The sequence below is a fragment of the Cloeon dipterum genome, chromosome 1 (genome assembly GCF_949628265.1).
Source record: "Cloeon dipterum chromosome 1, ieCloDipt1.1, whole genome shotgun sequence".
Lineage (NCBI taxonomy): Eukaryota > Metazoa > Arthropoda > Insecta > Ephemeroptera > Baetidae > Cloeon > Cloeon dipterum.
Window position 1 is genome coordinate 24,611,084 of NC_088786.1, and position 17,243 is coordinate 24,628,326.

Here is a 17,243-nt window from a genome sequence, read left to right on the forward strand (position 1 = left end):
AGTAAGCATTCACAATTCAAAAATTAGTATTGTAATGAAATTTGAATTCTGAGACTCGCTGCATTACATATTGCTTTAATAGGAAAAGTCCGGGGCAAGATAAAATTTAAAAAATGTCTTATTTCTCTGCCACAATAATGAAGTTATTTAGTTAATATTATTTAAACCAATGATTTTATCTTTTCATCGCAGCCCAACAGGCACAATATTCAGCACACTGTATAATGGTCTTTCACATTGCAGAATTTTGGTGGGGGAAATTCTACTTCCTGTAAAATTATGGTCACATAAAATAAAATTACATATAATATTGATGTGGGAGGGTAAAATTTCTCGTTTTTGAGGCAGATTCACGTTAATTACATTTGGCGTGCGCACGCTCCAGGAAGAGAGGACACGCTCCACTGGCTTTTAAATTCTCTTAACTATAAGCAGAAAATAATATATATTATAGATTGCGCCACGTATCATGAAATTGCAGCGCAATAACACATTTTTTTCTGTCATTTTCTTGGTTACAATTTTGGTTACAATTTCTAGAAATTGGTCTCAATTGAATACTAATTATAGCTGAAATTGCAGGTTTACAGTGATGCTTCCCCCAAAACAATCAAAGTAAAAAATGGGCTCGGAAAATTACCTAATTTTAAGGTTCAGAAGATCGTGATCATGAGAATTAAGCGTATTTATAATTCAATTCTTTCGTTAATTTGGAAATCATTAAATTTTTATAGAAAGGAACTCAACTAGAATCCGGATCAAAAAATGCTGTGGACACTCCAAGTGTAGCGATAGCACGACCGCACTACTCACAGATTCCCCTCTAAAAGTACATGTATAGTACATTTTGAGATTTAGTAATTGTTTTACACATTATCTACCTTTTTAGCCATCAGAAACGCAGATAGCACCGATATTAACTAAAATAACTACAGCAGAAAATATTGTCGAAAATCAGCCGTCAATATCAAATCCACAAACAGAGCAGACAAACACAATGTCCGAAACTCCTGATCCTTTAACAACATCAGATTCGTTTTCAAATGACCTAATCCCGACGGCATCATCCTCAGTGTTTGAAAGAACAGTTACAACGCCCAAAGCTACCATATCAGAATTTACATCTAACAAGAGTCCTCTGTTGGATCCGACAAACCCAGGAGCAGCAACTGTAGATGTTCCATCGGTGACCAAAACACCAACAGATATTGGGAAAATTGCATCAGATGCTGCGACGTCAAGTGCACCGTTAATAACAACAGCATTGTCCACCAATGGTCTAACCATGGGTTCGTCTACAATCGCAGCGGCACCGACCAACCCCGCAGCAACCACAATCGCCACCAAAGGAGCCACGGCCGCTGCTGGTACGACCACCACAGCAGCCGCAACCACCACAGCAGCTGCAACCACCGCAGGTCCAACCACCTCTGCAGCAGTAGGAGCGCCCACGAAAACAGTCGCAGGGGCTACAACAACTACCGGAGCGGCCACCACCACCGCTGGTGCGGCCACGAGCGCCGCGGGAGGTGCAACGACCGCTGACGGCGCGGCCACCACCACCGCTGGTGCGGCCACGAGCGCCGCGGGAGGTGCAACGACTGCTGCCGGCGCGGCCACCACCACCGCTAATGCGGCCACGACAACAGCGATATTAACAACCACAGCCGCAAATAAACCTCTTTGCCCCCCTTACAATTGTTCTTCTGCTGTGAGCAAATTAAAATGTCTTCAGAATGAAATTAGCGTGCAATTTATTAAATAGGGCTCTAGCCTTGGAGCGGATGGCAGAGTGAAAGGTTGCATGGCATCGTCAAAGAACAAATATATTAATAAACTTTAACTTTCCCCAAAAATAGACTCATCAGTTATTAATGGAACACTTAAAATATCTGGAGATCGACAGTACATGTTCAGCTCAATGGAAGTATATACAGGTTGCATGATTTTAATTTATTATGCTTTGAAAATTGTCTTTATCCAGAAAACTTGGACGGATGCTGCCAGTGCTTGTTGTTCTCTGGGAATGAAATTGCTGAGTTTAGAAACAAAGGATGAATATGCAGCTATTTCAAAGATTGCAGACTGTATGGGAAAATGTTTTAAGATATACGAAATATAATAATGCGAGCAACTTGTGTTTGTTACAACCAGTTAACAATGCATTAATCGGAGAATATTTCACATCTGGAAGCGACCATAAAGTTGAAGGCTCGTTTGTATGGTGCTCATTGAATAATGTTTCAATCACAACTCCACTTTGGGGTGCTGGAGAGCCGAACGACTCAACGGGAACAGAAAATTGTGTTACCCTGACAGTTTCTGCGACTAACGCAACAATTGGTGACAGATCATGCACGACACCGATGAAATATATTTGCGAGGTTTTATACCGTATTATCTTTGACGGAATGTTTAATTATATTAACCAATTATCAAAAGTTTCCGATCACGCCGAAAGCTGCCCTCTATTCTTGCCTAGCTGACGTGAGATGAATTATATTTTATCAGGGGTGCCATAAATTGTCCTACTGTAAAGGATCCAAATAAGGACGAGCCCCACCTCTTGGCATTTTTCTTCCAATTTTGACGAAAATTGGTGGAGGTGTTGCCCTAGTGGACCTATGACGCACCCTGAATTAATATTAAAAGTCGAAATGTTCAAAATTGACTATTTTTCAAGGGCTCAAATTTTTACGATTTTTACAAAAGTCGACACAATCAGGCGTTTGTAACTCTCATTCTAGTTGAGATAAATTAAAAAATTGTAGACTAAAATTAAGTTCAAGACATGCTGAACACATTGCACACGTTTATGGCGTTGTAGGTCAAATGTCAAGGTCACAAAACTGTGCTGGAAAGTTGAAAAATCTCACCGTATATCGATTGATAAAAAATTTGTTGAACTTTAAGTACACCATAATTCGCGTCATTTAACGTAGAAAAAATGGTGACTTTTCTCATTTTCAAAGTTGCAAATAAATGCGTGTGTTTTGGCTCTTCTGTGAGTAACGGCCGTAGCCAGGGTAGCCAGAAGTTTGACTGCATGTTTTAGAAAATTAATTATATAACAAATTGGCAAAAATTAAAGTAATAAAAGTTAAATTATTTGAAGCTAGATTTCTATTTTGTAGAATATACATATTTTTTATGAGTTTTAAGCACAACCTCCCAAGACATTGCAAACGGAGTTGGACACTCGGTAAAGGAAATTATCTATCTGTGCGCTGTGTGCGCCCATAGATATAGAGAACAGGACACTTTCTGAAGCCTCGTAGACCATCGTAGGGCACTTTCTGTAGAACACTTTGATGGCACCCATTTTAACATATACCCTAATAGCTTATTAAACTTTCATATTGTGTTCTTAGGCCAAGTTTTTAGGCGCTGACGGTCAAGTTAATGGTAATACATTTGGCTATGAACGTATTACTTTAAGTATTAACTTATAAAACATAACAATATTCCTAGTGGCTGCACCAAATCCTGACGGGAGCTTCCATACAATATGCAACAAGCTGTATTTTATTGGAAAAACAGCGGTAATTAAGGGAATAAATTTTAAAAATAAGATAACGGCAATTACGAATATCATTCTAGAAAAGTTGGGCTAACAGTGGCACTGAATGCTGCAAGAGGAAGATGATACTTGCTGCCATAGAGACAGACGCAGAACAAAAATGCATAACTACCTTCTTCAGTACTATAATTTACAAGTGCGGCTGTCATTTTAAATCCTTAATAATTATTTGATAGGCGGAACAGGTAAACAGCTGTACTCGGGAATCTTGTTGTGGAATGCAGGAACCGACCAAATACAGGAGGGAGTCTTCAATTGGTTCTATCCTGACACCAGTCTGGTGCCAGTCGTTGCTTCAAACGAGCTGCGGTGGGACGCACGTCAACCAGACAACTTTTTCGGCAAAGAGGACTGCATTCAATACATGGAGAAAGGCGGCTCTCCCCCGACAAATTTGGTCCTAAATGACGTAGATTGTTCAATCAGCTTGAGATACATTTGTGAAAAACCATAGAAGCCACTTAAGTAATTTACTCATTTCAAACAGCACCCCTCTTAATAGCGAGAAGGTGAGTGTTGTTACTGACAATGAGTCGGTTAAAGTGCCGACTCGATTCCTATTTTCATAAAATTAGAGTATTGACTATAGCGAGCTACATGATTTTACCCTTTACCAAAAATATAAAATGTTGATTCAAATCATAATTAAATATTAAATTTTATTTAAAAAAATTATATTATTGCTCTCATCCGTCTGATCTGTGGTGGAAGAACGCGGTTTGTGGCCTGGACCAGTTGAAAATTTGTTGAATAAATCAAAAGTGCACCTCAGTAAAAAAAAATCCAAGCGTTTTGTTCCAGTAAAATGTCCATACCAATATACAAAGTGGTTGGGGCTAATATTTTCTGCATTTTCATGGGTCATTCATTTTTTAGAAGTGTCCTTTATGTTATGAAACGCACTTATTTATTTATTAGATCATAGTGTTTTATTATTCGAAAATTAATCGAGTTCCTTGCCGTAAAATATGAATTTAATTAGACACTAGGCTATGCAACCTGCAATGCTGAATAAATTCGCAGGTTGCCTATCTATAGATTCCTGCTAATATCTCCCTGCAAAATATAAAATAATGATATTTCGCGCATAAAAAATTAGCGATCATGCTGAAAAAACATTGTATAACTGTTCTAGAGGTTTGAATACAACTGTATTTAAATATCATTTCATCAGCAAAGTCCTGACCACGATTTGGCATCATTTTAAGCACGCACTGGATTAAATGTTGTTTAAAATTTACAATAATGATATATTTTATGACTACGCCTGAAATATAACTAACAGGGTTTAAAATTTTAATGCTGATGTTCTGCTTTCCAACATTTGCTACTTAAACTTTGAAACTTAAAATATTATACTTTGGATGTGCCATACGAATAGTGAAAATTGCAGAGAACGACGCACAATTTCAGTACCTCATACAGCAAGGGAAATTCAGTTTCCTGTGAAACGATGGTGATGGTTATGATTTATTATATCGTTAACATTTTCTACATTAAATTATATTCAGTTTATAATTGCCAAAAATTGAAATTTACCATTGAATCAGGGCTTGGCCTTTTGGGAAAGGTCTCGGTCAAGTAGCTTATCAGATATGTGTGCCTTTTTCTCGCGTTTCACGTTGATAAATTAAAAACTAATTGTGAAAGTGAGCATTCAGTTTTTCAGTTTATAAATTTCTACGAAAGGACAATGCGCATGAGTTCTAGCTAGAGAGGAAACGATTTTTACTGGAATTGTGAAACCAACTGACGTTGATAGAGACGCATTCTGCTGTCCATTGGCCATGATTGTGACACAGTTGTTGCAATGAAATTGCTACGCTGCTCTTCTCTAGTTACTCTCGCCATTGTGATTAAAATTTTAGTAGCCATGTCATTTTAATCTATTTTTTAAAGAACTCAAATTTAAATTCTGTTTCAGACAAACACCAATGAAGCCGTCTCTAAAACAATCAAAATAAGGAATGGGAAACAAATCAATATGAACATTGGAAAAATTCTAGTCATCAAAGCCAAACGTGTCTGATCAATCTGGTTTAAGATAATATTAATTAATTAATATTTATGTAGGAAGAAACACAACAAGAATTCGCATAAAAAAATGCTGTGGATATTCTAAGTGTGGCATTAGCACATCTGATCTACTAACGGATGCCACTACGAAAATTTACGTAACTATTTTACCATCAAAAATCTCTTGGCTCATATATTTTTAATCTCTTAATTTTCAGTCGTCGAATTTAAATAATGGTCCCACTGATGCCGCAATTAACACTGCCAAAATTAAACCAGGCACAAATCAGAAGTCTACAGTGGACGAGCCCTCACAAACAGTCATCCAAGATCAGCCAAATACAATATCTGACTTACCAGACTCCTTGTCATCACTAGATCAATTACCAAATGATATAACTTCGGAAAAATCATCGGCAAGTAACGTTGAAATAGTCGGATCAACGTCTCAAAACGCTCCAGTTGAACCATCAACGCAAAATTCCGTGCCCATTCAGTCCCCTACGTCAAATACATTAAATCCAGAATCACCTGCCGCAAGCTCTGATGCAACTTTGGCGGGCCCCATTGCTAGTATTGCTGGAAATCAACCCACTACTGTAACGATCAGCAACACAGCTCAACACACTTCTACTCCTACTCCATCGCAAATTATCTCAGGAACAACTGCAAGATCAAATATCTTAACAACAAACACTGCGTTTTCCCCAACACAGAGCATAGCATTAACCACTACAAGCATTAAAGGCGCAGCAACAACTGCTGCTTCTAGTCAGTTGTCAACTACGACAAATGCAAAAAGTGTATCAACGTCTTCTGGTGTCGCTACTACAACTAATTCTCAAACGCAAAATGTGCTGTCGACCACGAAGGGTCCTTCAACTACCGCTGCTGTTGCTACTGCAGTAATAATGTTCAACAAAATATCATTAATAATTAACAACGACAAATTAAAAGGGCGCATCTTCAACTGCCGCCGCCACCACCACTGCTAGTACTCAAACAACAAGTATTGATTTATTAAACCTCTCTATGTTTCAAAGACCCCATTCCTTAAATTATTAGAAGCAGTCCCATTCCCCGACTGTCCAGCTGTTGCGTGTCAACAAGAGGTAACGTCATTTTTGTGGTATAATTATAGTTGATGTAATGTTTATTTTTCTAAAACATCTGCAGCCGGCGAAAGTAAGCGAATCACAGCTCTGGAAACGTAATCAATCAACTAAGAAGCTAAAAATTTGAAATAAAATATTTAAACTAGCATCTACAAATGGAGATTTCTACAGTGGATGTAGCAAACAATATTTTATCAGCAAGGCTGCAGTAGGGAAATTTCAAGTCTTGAAAATTGGAATATGCGTTAAAAATAATTTAAATTCAGAAAAAACGAGACGATGCGATGATTGAGTGCTGTAAATACGGTCTGCAACTGCTGAGCATCGACTCATTTGATGAAATCGCTTGCATAATCGACTTCAACTCAGGTAGGCCGAATCCATGACGAATTTTCGATAGTTTTAATAAAATTATTTCGTCAATATAATTACAAATATAAAGTAAACGATTATTTGTTTGGAAATTTATAGTGTGTATAGTTTTCAGTTGAATTTAGAAGCAGCATCCTTGGTGTGTAGCGAGTTGTTTCCCGAAAATAGTTAAGCAGGGCGTTTCTCTTGAATTATATAGAGAAAAATAAAACGGCGGTAAAAACAGCTTACTCACCAAGGAAACTACTCCTAATTTCAACTGAATATTACTGAAAATTTTGACGGTCTCGAGCGGTGCATCTGCCGTTGTTGGCATACACCAACGATATTTTGTAAATATTTTTATTAATTTTGAATTAAATGTTACCAGCTGAGGCCAAGGAATCTGGACAATTCTGGACATCGGGATCCAATCTTGGTGATTTGACCCAAAATACACCTGGTTGGTGCACAACAAAAACATTCTTGCCCAGCACCAGTGTGTGGTTCAAGGGCCAGCCTAATAACCCCAGCACGGAGAGATGCATTTCCTTTCAAATGTCCAACACTGCAGTTGGAACAGATTATGGTTGTCACGATAATACATGCACCAACCTATATCGATTTATTTGCGAGGTTCTTTTTAATTTTTCCCTTTCATTTAAAAATTTTAATATTTAAAACTCTATGAAGGGAGATGTCTCAGTATGCAACGTGACGTGCCCAAGAAACTGTCCATCTAAATTAGACGTATGTTTTATCATATGTAGAAAGACAAATAAATTGAAGACTTCACCAACATTAATTTTTACAGAAGAAACTTTTCAATTCAAAAAATCAGCTAATGGGTGAGCCTATTCAAATCTTTCTCTTAATTTAACTTGATAGCAATAACAAAATAAAAAGCAAATAAAATAAGAGAGCGTTGAGGAATAATTAAATAAATTGAGGAAAAGTTACCGTTATGTTTAAATCCAAAAGATTTAATAAAAAATGAGTATTTTTCAGGTATTTCTGGATTTTTAAAAACTCAAAATGCAGGATAATACTCTGTCTATAGTTGAGAAATAGAAATGAAATTTTCGAAAGCATGTGTAACTTTTTACGCATAACAACTTGCTCGAGAAATATTATTTTAGATCAAAGGTTAAGGTCATTAATTTCAGGTCAAAATTAAATATATACCAAAAATTTGCCCCCCGTAACGCATATTATCTTGTACAAAAAGTGTTACTCATGTTTAATACCCGACTACAACAAAAAATTCCAATAGATTCCAATTCTTACGGCAGATGGATCACGGGTTGTGGCAGTACTTATTTATTTTCTAACACTAGGAAGGTAAAGCTTTTAATTGATTTACAAGATAGTGCTTTTAATTGAAATCAGTTTGGTTGGACTGGCTCATATGACTTCTGCTGCAGTATGGGAATGAGCATGGTAAAGTTTGAAACCCATGAAGAATTTAAATGCCTCTTTGACCTTAATAAAAACGAAGGTAATGCTTTCACATATGTGCCTTTTGAAGTGTGTTGAAATTGAATTTAAAAGTTTCATTAAAATTTAATGGGGATTTTTGGACATCTGCAAGCCAACTTGATTGCGCGTATAAATTTGAATGGTGTGACAGTGGAGTTCGACTTTACAGAAACGACACTAGATGGTTTGTTCGGTCCAAATTAAATTGAACTCTAAACGCTAAAAGAATAATTAAAGGTGGCCTGGAGCCGGCGGCCAACCTAATAATTTAGGGGGAGCTCAAGCTTGCACTTTTTTGCACTTCCAGCCCGGAGTACTTCCAACAGATGGATATTTAAATGATTGGGATTGTGCGGCTCTGTATGATTTCATTTGCGAGGTTCGCATATAATTTAAATTGAAAAATTGCGCCTGCATGTTTTAACATTTTTAGATGCCAGCAATAACAAACCCAACCACGGTCACTTGCAATGATGTTTTACCATGCTCGACTGACGTAACAGCATATGAACGAATCTCTTGTAGCAAAGTAATTAACATGATAAATTCCTAACAGGCAACTTATGCACAGCAGCTCCAAACAATGACATGTAATTTTTCAACTTGCAACTTTTTAGACTTTTAATATATGAATTTACAGCCAAGACCGGAAAGTTTTTTGAGGCTTGCAGCAGGACATATTTCTTTAGCACAAACACTGTAATTTGAAACAATTTAAGTTGCGTTTAATGATAATGAAACATCAACAACAGCTAACCTATGACGCGGCTATTACTGAATGCTGCAAATACGGTTTGCGGCTGGTCAGTTTTGAAACTTTGGCCGAATTCCAGTGCGTTTTGGATTTGAATAACGGTGATTATTTTCGTGTATGAGCCTCAATAATTAATGTATCCTGACGTATTTTTAGCAAACATGAAGTACGCTGCAACATTTTGGACGTCAGGGACTAACGATGGCATAGGCATGGAAAACTCATGGGGTTGGTGCCCTTCGGGAAAATTGCTTGAAAGCGGATTTTCTTGGAAAACAGGAGAGCCGAATAATATTTACACGGAAAACTGTCTTGCGTTATCAACTGCAATTGGTGATTACAGTTTGTCTAAAATCGCATCCACTAATTGCAAATTAGCATACCGATACATTTGTGAAGCTGCCTAATTAATAAAACACTTATCACAAATAATGTTACATTACATTGATCAGGAAGCATGATGATATAAGGATCAAATAAATAAATTATTTGAGCACAATTAAACTCTCGTGTGAGTCGTCAACATCTTAACCCTTTTCAACAAATCACTGAATACAATTATTTCAAATTCAATTTTAATTTGAAAAGTAACCAGATGCACCAGGTTAGTTTCAAATCCGCGATGAGTGGAGATTTATTTATTTTCTCTCGTTCCAAAAATTTTCTTACTTGCGTATTTATTACAATTTTTATCCGATCATATGAATTTCTTGGCTAACGTATAGTATCTATGGACGCGTTATCAGCAATATTTTAAACTAAGTGGCATATATCTTTTTTCCGAAATATCACCGTCCCAAAGGATATTTCAGTAAATCATCGAGTCAAAAATTTTGAATGCTCTATCAGATTTTAGGGTTTTCTGAAAAACAAAAAATTGGCCATGTTTTGGAATCTGTATTAAAGATATCTAGTTAAACAAATCCTCTTTTAAATAAATTTTTGTGCCAAACAATCAAGCCGTTGGCTCACATTGTTGATTGTTGAGTGCTTGCTTCGAGTGCACTTGCTATGTGAGAATCTGAGCGATATTTGGGGTCGAGTGCGGGCTGATATTATACACCTGTGGGTGCGCCCACCGCCCACTGCGCCCTCAATTGGGTGCGCCAGACAAGCTGAGAGCCACGTCGATGATTTTTAAAGAAATGGAGCTAACAGGACGAATTCAAAGATCAAAGAACGCCTGGTCGTCGGCACTTCACACCTATGATTGCCTCTCAGCCATTCGAATTTGGGAGGATTGTAAAAGCTTTCCGACTCGCTCCTTGCTAGGTAGCACCTTACTAGTATTCGCTAATTAATTTCTCGGAGACTTAAATTTGCAATTAAAAGTACCATTATAACAACACCGTTACACCGAAACCCTATTTCGTGAAGGAAAAATTTGCTAAAAATCGTCTTAATCAAAGGCAACTTTCCCGTTAAAAATCGCTCCCTTCCGACGAAAACAGTTCAAAATTTCCAACCAATTAATTTCACCAAGGGAAAAGGAAACGCAGGCAGTCAATTGACGCAGAAACGAACCGTCATTCGTTCTGTGCTTTGATTTTTGCATGGAAAATCCCATTTCCACTCCTATAACGACTCGTTGTTAGTTGCTCATTGGAATGGAGGTGCTGCGCTTCGTTGCGATCACTCTTGCTCTTGTAATTTAAGTTAAGTTTCGTTTGCATAAAACCTTATGCTTATTTGTGAATAATTTAGGGAACCATCGATGCAGACGCCTCAAATGTGATCAAATTACATAATGGATTTCTGCAACCGAATAGAATATATAAAATAGGAATCGTCACTGCAAAAAGTATCTAATTTGTGATATACTGACTTCAACAGATTATTTCAATATTGAACAGAGAGAAATGCGACAAGAATTCACATAAAAAAATGTTGTGGAATTAAAAAGTGCAAAGGCGGAACAACCGTTTTGGTGGGGTCTACTTCTAGACTGCAAGTAAGTTATATCAAACCCAAATATTGTGTGGGTTTACACGCTATATAATTATTTTATGATTATTATAGACTCCAGTGACGACCAAAAACCTTGCCACAACTACAGTTAGCGCCCATGGAAGTTCACCTGATAGTGCTCAGCCGCCATTACAGGAAGATACCTCTGTTGAAACACAGCCGTCAATCAAATCAGAGACATTGTCTCTAACAGGCTCAACAGCCATTTTATCAACGGACACGACAACAGGCGAAATCACGTTTTCAACCACTGCTACTTCAACTGAACTATTTGCAAGTGCATCTGCGTCTGCATCTACAAGTTCTCAGGAATCTACAACAGTTTCTGGAACATCAACAATTACACCTGCTGCAACAATTAGTTTAGCTGCCACAACAACCACACTAGCTGCTACTACCGTTATGACCACAGCAGCTACAACAACCACAACAGTTACGACAACCACAGCAGCTACAACAACCACAACAGTTACGACAACCACAGCAGCTACAACAACCACAACAGTTACAACAACCACAACTCCAGCTCCTCTATGCCTACCTTACACTTGCACCTCCGTTAGTATTGAAAATAAATGTCAAAACAAAAAATCTCATTGGAGCAACAGAATTTTAGCCTGGGAACCGATGGAAGAGTGAAAGGTTACATATTTCGATAGAACTAATTAAATGTTGTTCATAAAATTTTAACGCGTTAAAATAGCCTCGTCAGTTTTGGATGGTATTCTCAAAGAATCTGGTAACCGACAGTATATGTTCAGCACAAGTCAAGTATTTAATATGGAGCATTGTTAATTACATTACTCCTACTTATCCGTTGGTGTCAATGATTTCTCACAGAAATCGTGGACCGACGCCGGCAGCGCGTGTTGCTCACTTGGAATGATGCTACTGAGCTTAGAAACAACGGAAGAATATATTCAAATTTCTAAAATTGTGAAGTGTAAAAAAAGAACTCCTTCTTGTTTTAATCGTAACTAAATTTTCGTCCCACCCACGCAGTTAGCACGGAGCTAGTTGGAGAATATTTCACATCCGGGAGTGATAATAAAGTGGAAAACTCATTTGTGTGGTGCTCATCCAACAACACGGCTGTCACGTCTCCATCATGGGGCGCTAGTGAACCAAGCGATAAAACAGGAAGTGAAAATTGTGTTACTGTGACCGTGACAGCTAGCCAAAACGCAACTATTGGGGACAGGTCATGCACGACACCCATGAAATATATTTGCGAGGTTTATATTTTCTTCACAAAATAATTTCACCAAGTTTAATCTGATATTCTCGTGGCAATAGCTGCCAATCGTACCGAAAACTAGTTCCTGCTTAGCTTACCCCTGCGAAACCGATGTGAGATATATGTATGTTTTTTTAACATCATTAAAACTATACGTATTTAGCCAAGGTACATAGGCAGCGATGGGGAAGTAAATGGTAAATCATGGTTGATTTCGGATTCCATATATCTAGGGTTTAATTAAATTCCAAACATTAAAGTTACTGCAGCTAATCCTGGTGGAGATTTCTTGGCAATCTGTGGGAGGATTTATTTTATAGGGCAAGCCGGGGTAACACTAACGATTTTTTCATTCATATATATTTAAAGGTGATTTGAATTTGTTTTGAAGCAAAATTGGTCCAATAGTGGCGTGGAATGCTGCAAGAGGAAAATGACGTTTGCTGCTATCGAAACTGACGCAGAACAAGCTTGCATAACAAAATATTTTAGCAGTTACTTATATTAATTTACATTAAAACATATTTTCAAATTTTTCTACTGAAAAAGGTATTTACGGAAGACCATTTGCTGGGCTCAATGCGTGGGTTGCAGGAACTGACTTATTCCATGAAGGAATTTTCACATGGTGTTACGCCGACAATACTGAGGAGAACGTCACGTTTTCAAATATTTTGAGGTGGAGATTCAATCAACCAGACAATTTTGGAAACAATGAAAACTGCATGCATTACATGAATGATGGAGGATTGCCACCAACAAATATGGTCTTCAATGATGAAAATTGTGCCGGCAGCAAAAGATTCATTTGCGAGGTATATATTTGTAAATTTGATCTTAACAGTTTTATCTAATTTAATAAAATAGACAGCATTGGCCACAATTCCATTTCCTGAGTGTCCAAGCATTACTTGTCAGCAGGAAGTAAACATGCGTTAATTAATAAAATTTTCCATCTTAAATGTAAGTTGTGATAGCCTCCAAAAGTGAACGCGTCAGTGTATTGGAAATGTAAAAATCGGCAAAAATAGTGATTTTTTTTATGTTCAAACTTTTAAAATTAGCAACATCGGATGGTGACTTTTACAACGGGTGTGGCAAACAGTATTTTGTCAGCAAATCTTCTGTAAGGATAAAATTTGGTAATATAATCTGGTTAACCACCATTGTGATCTCATTGTCAGAAAACTCGAGATGCTGCGATGGCCGAGTGCTGCAAATACGGTCTGAAACTGCTGAGCATTGAATCAGACGAAGAAATCGCTTGCATAGCTGACTTTAATGCAGGTTAGTTTTTGTGTTTATCAATCATATTACGTTACTATACATATTTATACATGAGTTTAAATATAAACCCAAAAAGCAATCCCTAGGCTGCTCTTACAAATGTCATGCCTTTAACAAACTCGTACACCTGTAGAATAAATTTGATAAATTTGCATGCTATATATTTAAATTTATTGCTCTCATGATTTATTTGTCGAAAAGAAAAAGTATCACTGATAAGTAACATGAACAATGGCAAAAAAAATATAAGCAGAAACTGCATGGAGGCGCAAATCAAAACATTGAGTGGACTAAGTAATTTAAGTTGCAATATATAAATTCAAAAAATTATTAGCTGAGGCCAAGGCTAGTGGGCAGTATTGGACATCAGGCTCTACCCTGGGACCTCTGACAATAAGCACTCCTGGCTGGTGCACAACCCAGAAGTTTTTGTACAACACCAGTGCGTTTTACACAGGGCAGCCTGACAACCCTAGCACGGAAAGGTGTATTGCCTTCCAACTTAGCAACACGGCGCTACTATCAGGCTATGGCATACACGACGTGTCCTGCAGCGCACAATATAATTTCATCTGCGAGGTCTCGCTTTTCGCTGAAAATAAATTCCCAAAACCTCACTTTTATAATTATAAAGGGAGACGTTCCACCCTGCGAAGCGACGTGCCCAGGAAACTGCGCCAGTAAACTCAACGTGAGTCCGTCGCTTATTGTTTAGATCATAAAATCATTATCATTTTAGCAAGCCCTTTTTAATTCTAAAAATGAGCTTGTTGGTGAGATAAAATAACTTTTGCAATGTTGAGCATTTGTTAATGATTTTATTTTTTTAGACACAAACTCGTATGGGCGTTGGGTCACTGGATGTGGAGGCAGGACATATTTATTTTCACCTGACTCAAAGGCAATACCCAAATGATTATTTCTTGCATTTCCCCTTAATTAAAAATTGCAATTAGAGCTGGGACCAAGCTTACGATATTTGCTGTAAAATTGGAATGACTCTCCTAAAATTGGAAACTGTTGAAGAATTCAATTGCTTTTACGAACTTAACAAAAATAACAGTATTAAAAACAAATTCAGAATTTTAAAAACGGTGACTAACAAAGAAACAGGTTACTTGATGTATGCAGCTGATTTTTGGACAGGAGCAAATGACAGAGACTGCTTATACCGGTTCAAATGGTGCGACACTGGAGAAGTACTGTACAGGAATGACTCAAGATGGTGCTGAACCAGTCAAAAGACATCAAATTTTATCCAATAAATATCAATTTCGTGATTTTGCAATGCAGGCTATTAAATCAACCAAATAACGCGGCTGGAATCCAAGCATGTGTTGTGATGAGTTTGTCTCCTACTGTGACTTTCAGCACGAAGTCTTTGAACGACTGGGATTGTAGCTCAAACTACAGATATGTTTGCGAGGTATAATAACAATATTGGTAACACGTCACATTATTTTATTATTGTTTTGGCGTAGATGCCTGCTTTGCCAGTACCAACAGGAGTTGTGTGTGCCGAATATCCATGCGCAACTCAAGTAAATACAAAATTTTCACATAGAGATTATTTTATCTGAGAAATATATTTTTCAGGCCGCGCAAGTATCAGAATATCAAAGCATGAGCTGTAAGCAGCATATAGTTCAAACGCGAGCAATAATGTTTCGTGCTAATTCAATTATTGATATTACAGCCACAGCAGGCGTATTTAAGACAGCTTGTGGAAGGAAATATTTCTTTAGCAAGAACACTGTAAAAACATTTTGCTGAATCTAAATTTGGAAATTCCATTAATTGTTCTTGACGCAGCTTTCAAATGACCTAGCTTTGACCGAGTGTTGCAAATACGGCATGCGGTTGTTGAGCATAGAGACTGTAGCAGAACAGAACTGCCTCGTGGACCTCAATAATGGTTTTTGCAACATACGTACTTTCGCGCTCCTGACTTAACAGTGTATTTTCACGACCAGCGGATATGAAATATTCTTCTATTTCATTCTGGACGTCGGCAGTCAATGACGGAATTGGACGTACATATACTTATGGTTGGTGCCCCTCGGGAACATTTGTTGACGCTGGACTTTTCTGGGGATCAGGGCAGCCCGATAATGTTTTCACAGAAAATTGCGTGACTATTGTGTTTTCCACCATTTCTGGATATTCACAAAACGTCCTTCATTCCTCAACATGCAGCACTGGTTACAGATACATATGTGAAGTAAGAATTGAAATCTGCGGCAAACGATTTAAATTGATTTACTAATTTTCAGGAGCAATAAAATTTGACCATTGTGGGACGCTGGCACATTCACTTGCGATCGTATTCTTTTCATTAACGTATTTGTTTTTGAACGCACTTCTACGCACGCGTAATTTTATTTGAAATAAAACTTTCGGGATAATAGGGATGCAATTTGATTTTATTATTGTTCGCGTGGAAATAAAAATAATGAATCTTGAAAAAAGAGAAAATTTGTTTTATTGCAATTTCTACGTCATTCCTCAGCTATCTAATCATTAATCAAGAAAAGATCTATTCAATATTTTTCGTTTGACGCACAAATCTTATGGATTGATTTAGCTGTCATTTCTGAATAGATAAAAAGATTATATAGCTTCCAAATAAGACCATAGTCTAGTCATTCAGAGTCAAGAATGAAGCAGCTCCGGACGATTCTTCATATTCTTCTTTGCTCTTCTCTTGCTGTCTCGCTGGCGAATCCTGTAAATAAAGGTACAAAAACCACACCCTTTAAGCGCTTCACAAAACAAAAAATTGATAGAATTATAATGTTCAAATTTCCCCGTAGATGGGTTAGTGACTTTAAAGAGCGGCAAAGTAGTGTCAAGAAACATCGTTGGGGTAAGTTTCCAGACTCATTATCAGGTTTCTTAAAACAAATCAATATTTCAGCCAGCATCTTGGTATGACGCAGTCAAGGATTGTAAAAGTCAAGGGTTTGAATTGCTGACGATTGAAACTGAGCAAGAATGGACCGATATTCTCGACTACTTTGGTAAAAAAAATTTGACCCTAAATTTTGATTTGATCTTGCTCAATGAATCTTTATCAGGGCCGGACATCACGAACAGAATTTGGATCGGAGGCACTGATCTCGGAAACGAGTTGAATTTCTATTGGATCTCCTCGGGTGCTCCATTTGAAATCTCTTCGTGGCACGCGGGTGAACCTTCAGGAAACAACCCTACCAACGGTATCAAAGAGGATTGTGTACACATTTGGAACAAAACTGGCATTCTGGCCATGAACGACGCTCCTTGCGAACTTGTCTACCCGTACATGTGCGAATTTTACGACATTTGCGCTCGACGCCTTTATTAAATACCGTCTAGATTATAACGGCATATATAATAATTACGTTTTGTGCTGTTATTTTCAATGTATGTTAAGAGAGATTATTGAAAGTGAGTAAAGATTCAAATAAAAATCAG

The 17,243-nt window shown here is 37.5% G+C and overlaps 3 protein-coding genes across 3 annotated transcripts; all 3 read left to right on the forward strand.

Annotated features, from left to right (window-relative positions):
* Positions 1 to 392: 392 nt before the first annotated feature.
* Positions 393 to 9,783, forward strand: LOC135942684 (uncharacterized). Its single transcript, XM_065488984.1, has 34 exons — positions 393 to 526; positions 583 to 682; positions 735 to 829; positions 890 to 1,711; positions 1,766 to 1,799; positions 1,860 to 1,927; positions 1,985 to 2,087; positions 2,155 to 2,384; positions 2,443 to 2,487; positions 3,372 to 3,405; positions 3,472 to 3,542; positions 3,601 to 3,700; positions 3,757 to 4,031; positions 5,343 to 5,447; positions 5,505 to 5,601; positions 5,654 to 5,754; positions 5,815 to 6,501; positions 6,554 to 6,605; positions 6,662 to 6,708; positions 6,773 to 6,806; positions 6,858 to 6,919; positions 6,978 to 7,080; positions 7,454 to 7,698; positions 7,756 to 7,812; positions 7,877 to 7,910; positions 8,336 to 8,403; positions 8,452 to 8,560; positions 8,614 to 8,725; positions 8,779 to 8,920; positions 8,975 to 9,037; positions 9,098 to 9,131; positions 9,182 to 9,240; positions 9,294 to 9,396; positions 9,452 to 9,783. Exons 1-34 carry the CDS (start codon positions 470 to 472, stop codon positions 9,700 to 9,702), a joined length of 4,599 nt encoding a protein of 1,532 aa, XP_065345056.1. The 5' UTR covers positions 393 to 469; the 3' UTR covers positions 9,703 to 9,783.
* Positions 9,784 to 10,897: 1,114 nt separating this feature from the next.
* Positions 10,898 to 16,262, forward strand: LOC135933910 (macrophage mannose receptor 1-like). The gene is made up of 30 exons (XM_065475322.1): positions 10,898 to 10,941; positions 11,000 to 11,096; positions 11,149 to 11,246; positions 11,315 to 11,821; positions 11,872 to 11,905; positions 11,967 to 12,034; positions 12,104 to 12,206; positions 12,266 to 12,498; positions 12,560 to 12,613; positions 12,664 to 12,697; positions 12,761 to 12,831; positions 12,892 to 12,994; positions 13,050 to 13,315; positions 13,368 to 13,424; positions 13,478 to 13,511; positions 13,565 to 13,626; positions 13,685 to 13,787; positions 14,122 to 14,366; positions 14,422 to 14,478; positions 14,527 to 14,560; positions 14,618 to 14,688; positions 14,744 to 14,849; positions 14,901 to 15,012; positions 15,081 to 15,213; positions 15,269 to 15,328; positions 15,384 to 15,417; positions 15,484 to 15,542; positions 15,600 to 15,702; positions 15,761 to 16,008; positions 16,061 to 16,262. Exons 1-30 carry the CDS (start codon positions 10,903 to 10,905, stop codon positions 16,067 to 16,069), a joined length of 3,234 nt encoding a protein of 1,077 aa, XP_065331394.1. The 5' UTR covers positions 10,898 to 10,902; the 3' UTR covers positions 16,070 to 16,262.
* A 160-nt stretch (positions 16,263 to 16,422) lies between these two features.
* Positions 16,423 to 17,243, forward strand: LOC135934472 (C-type lectin BfL-2-like). The gene is made up of 4 exons (XM_065476249.1): positions 16,423 to 16,524; positions 16,601 to 16,653; positions 16,705 to 16,807; positions 16,865 to 17,243. Exons 1-4 carry the CDS (start codon positions 16,446 to 16,448, stop codon positions 17,131 to 17,133), a joined length of 504 nt encoding a protein of 167 aa, XP_065332321.1. The 5' UTR covers positions 16,423 to 16,445; the 3' UTR covers positions 17,134 to 17,243.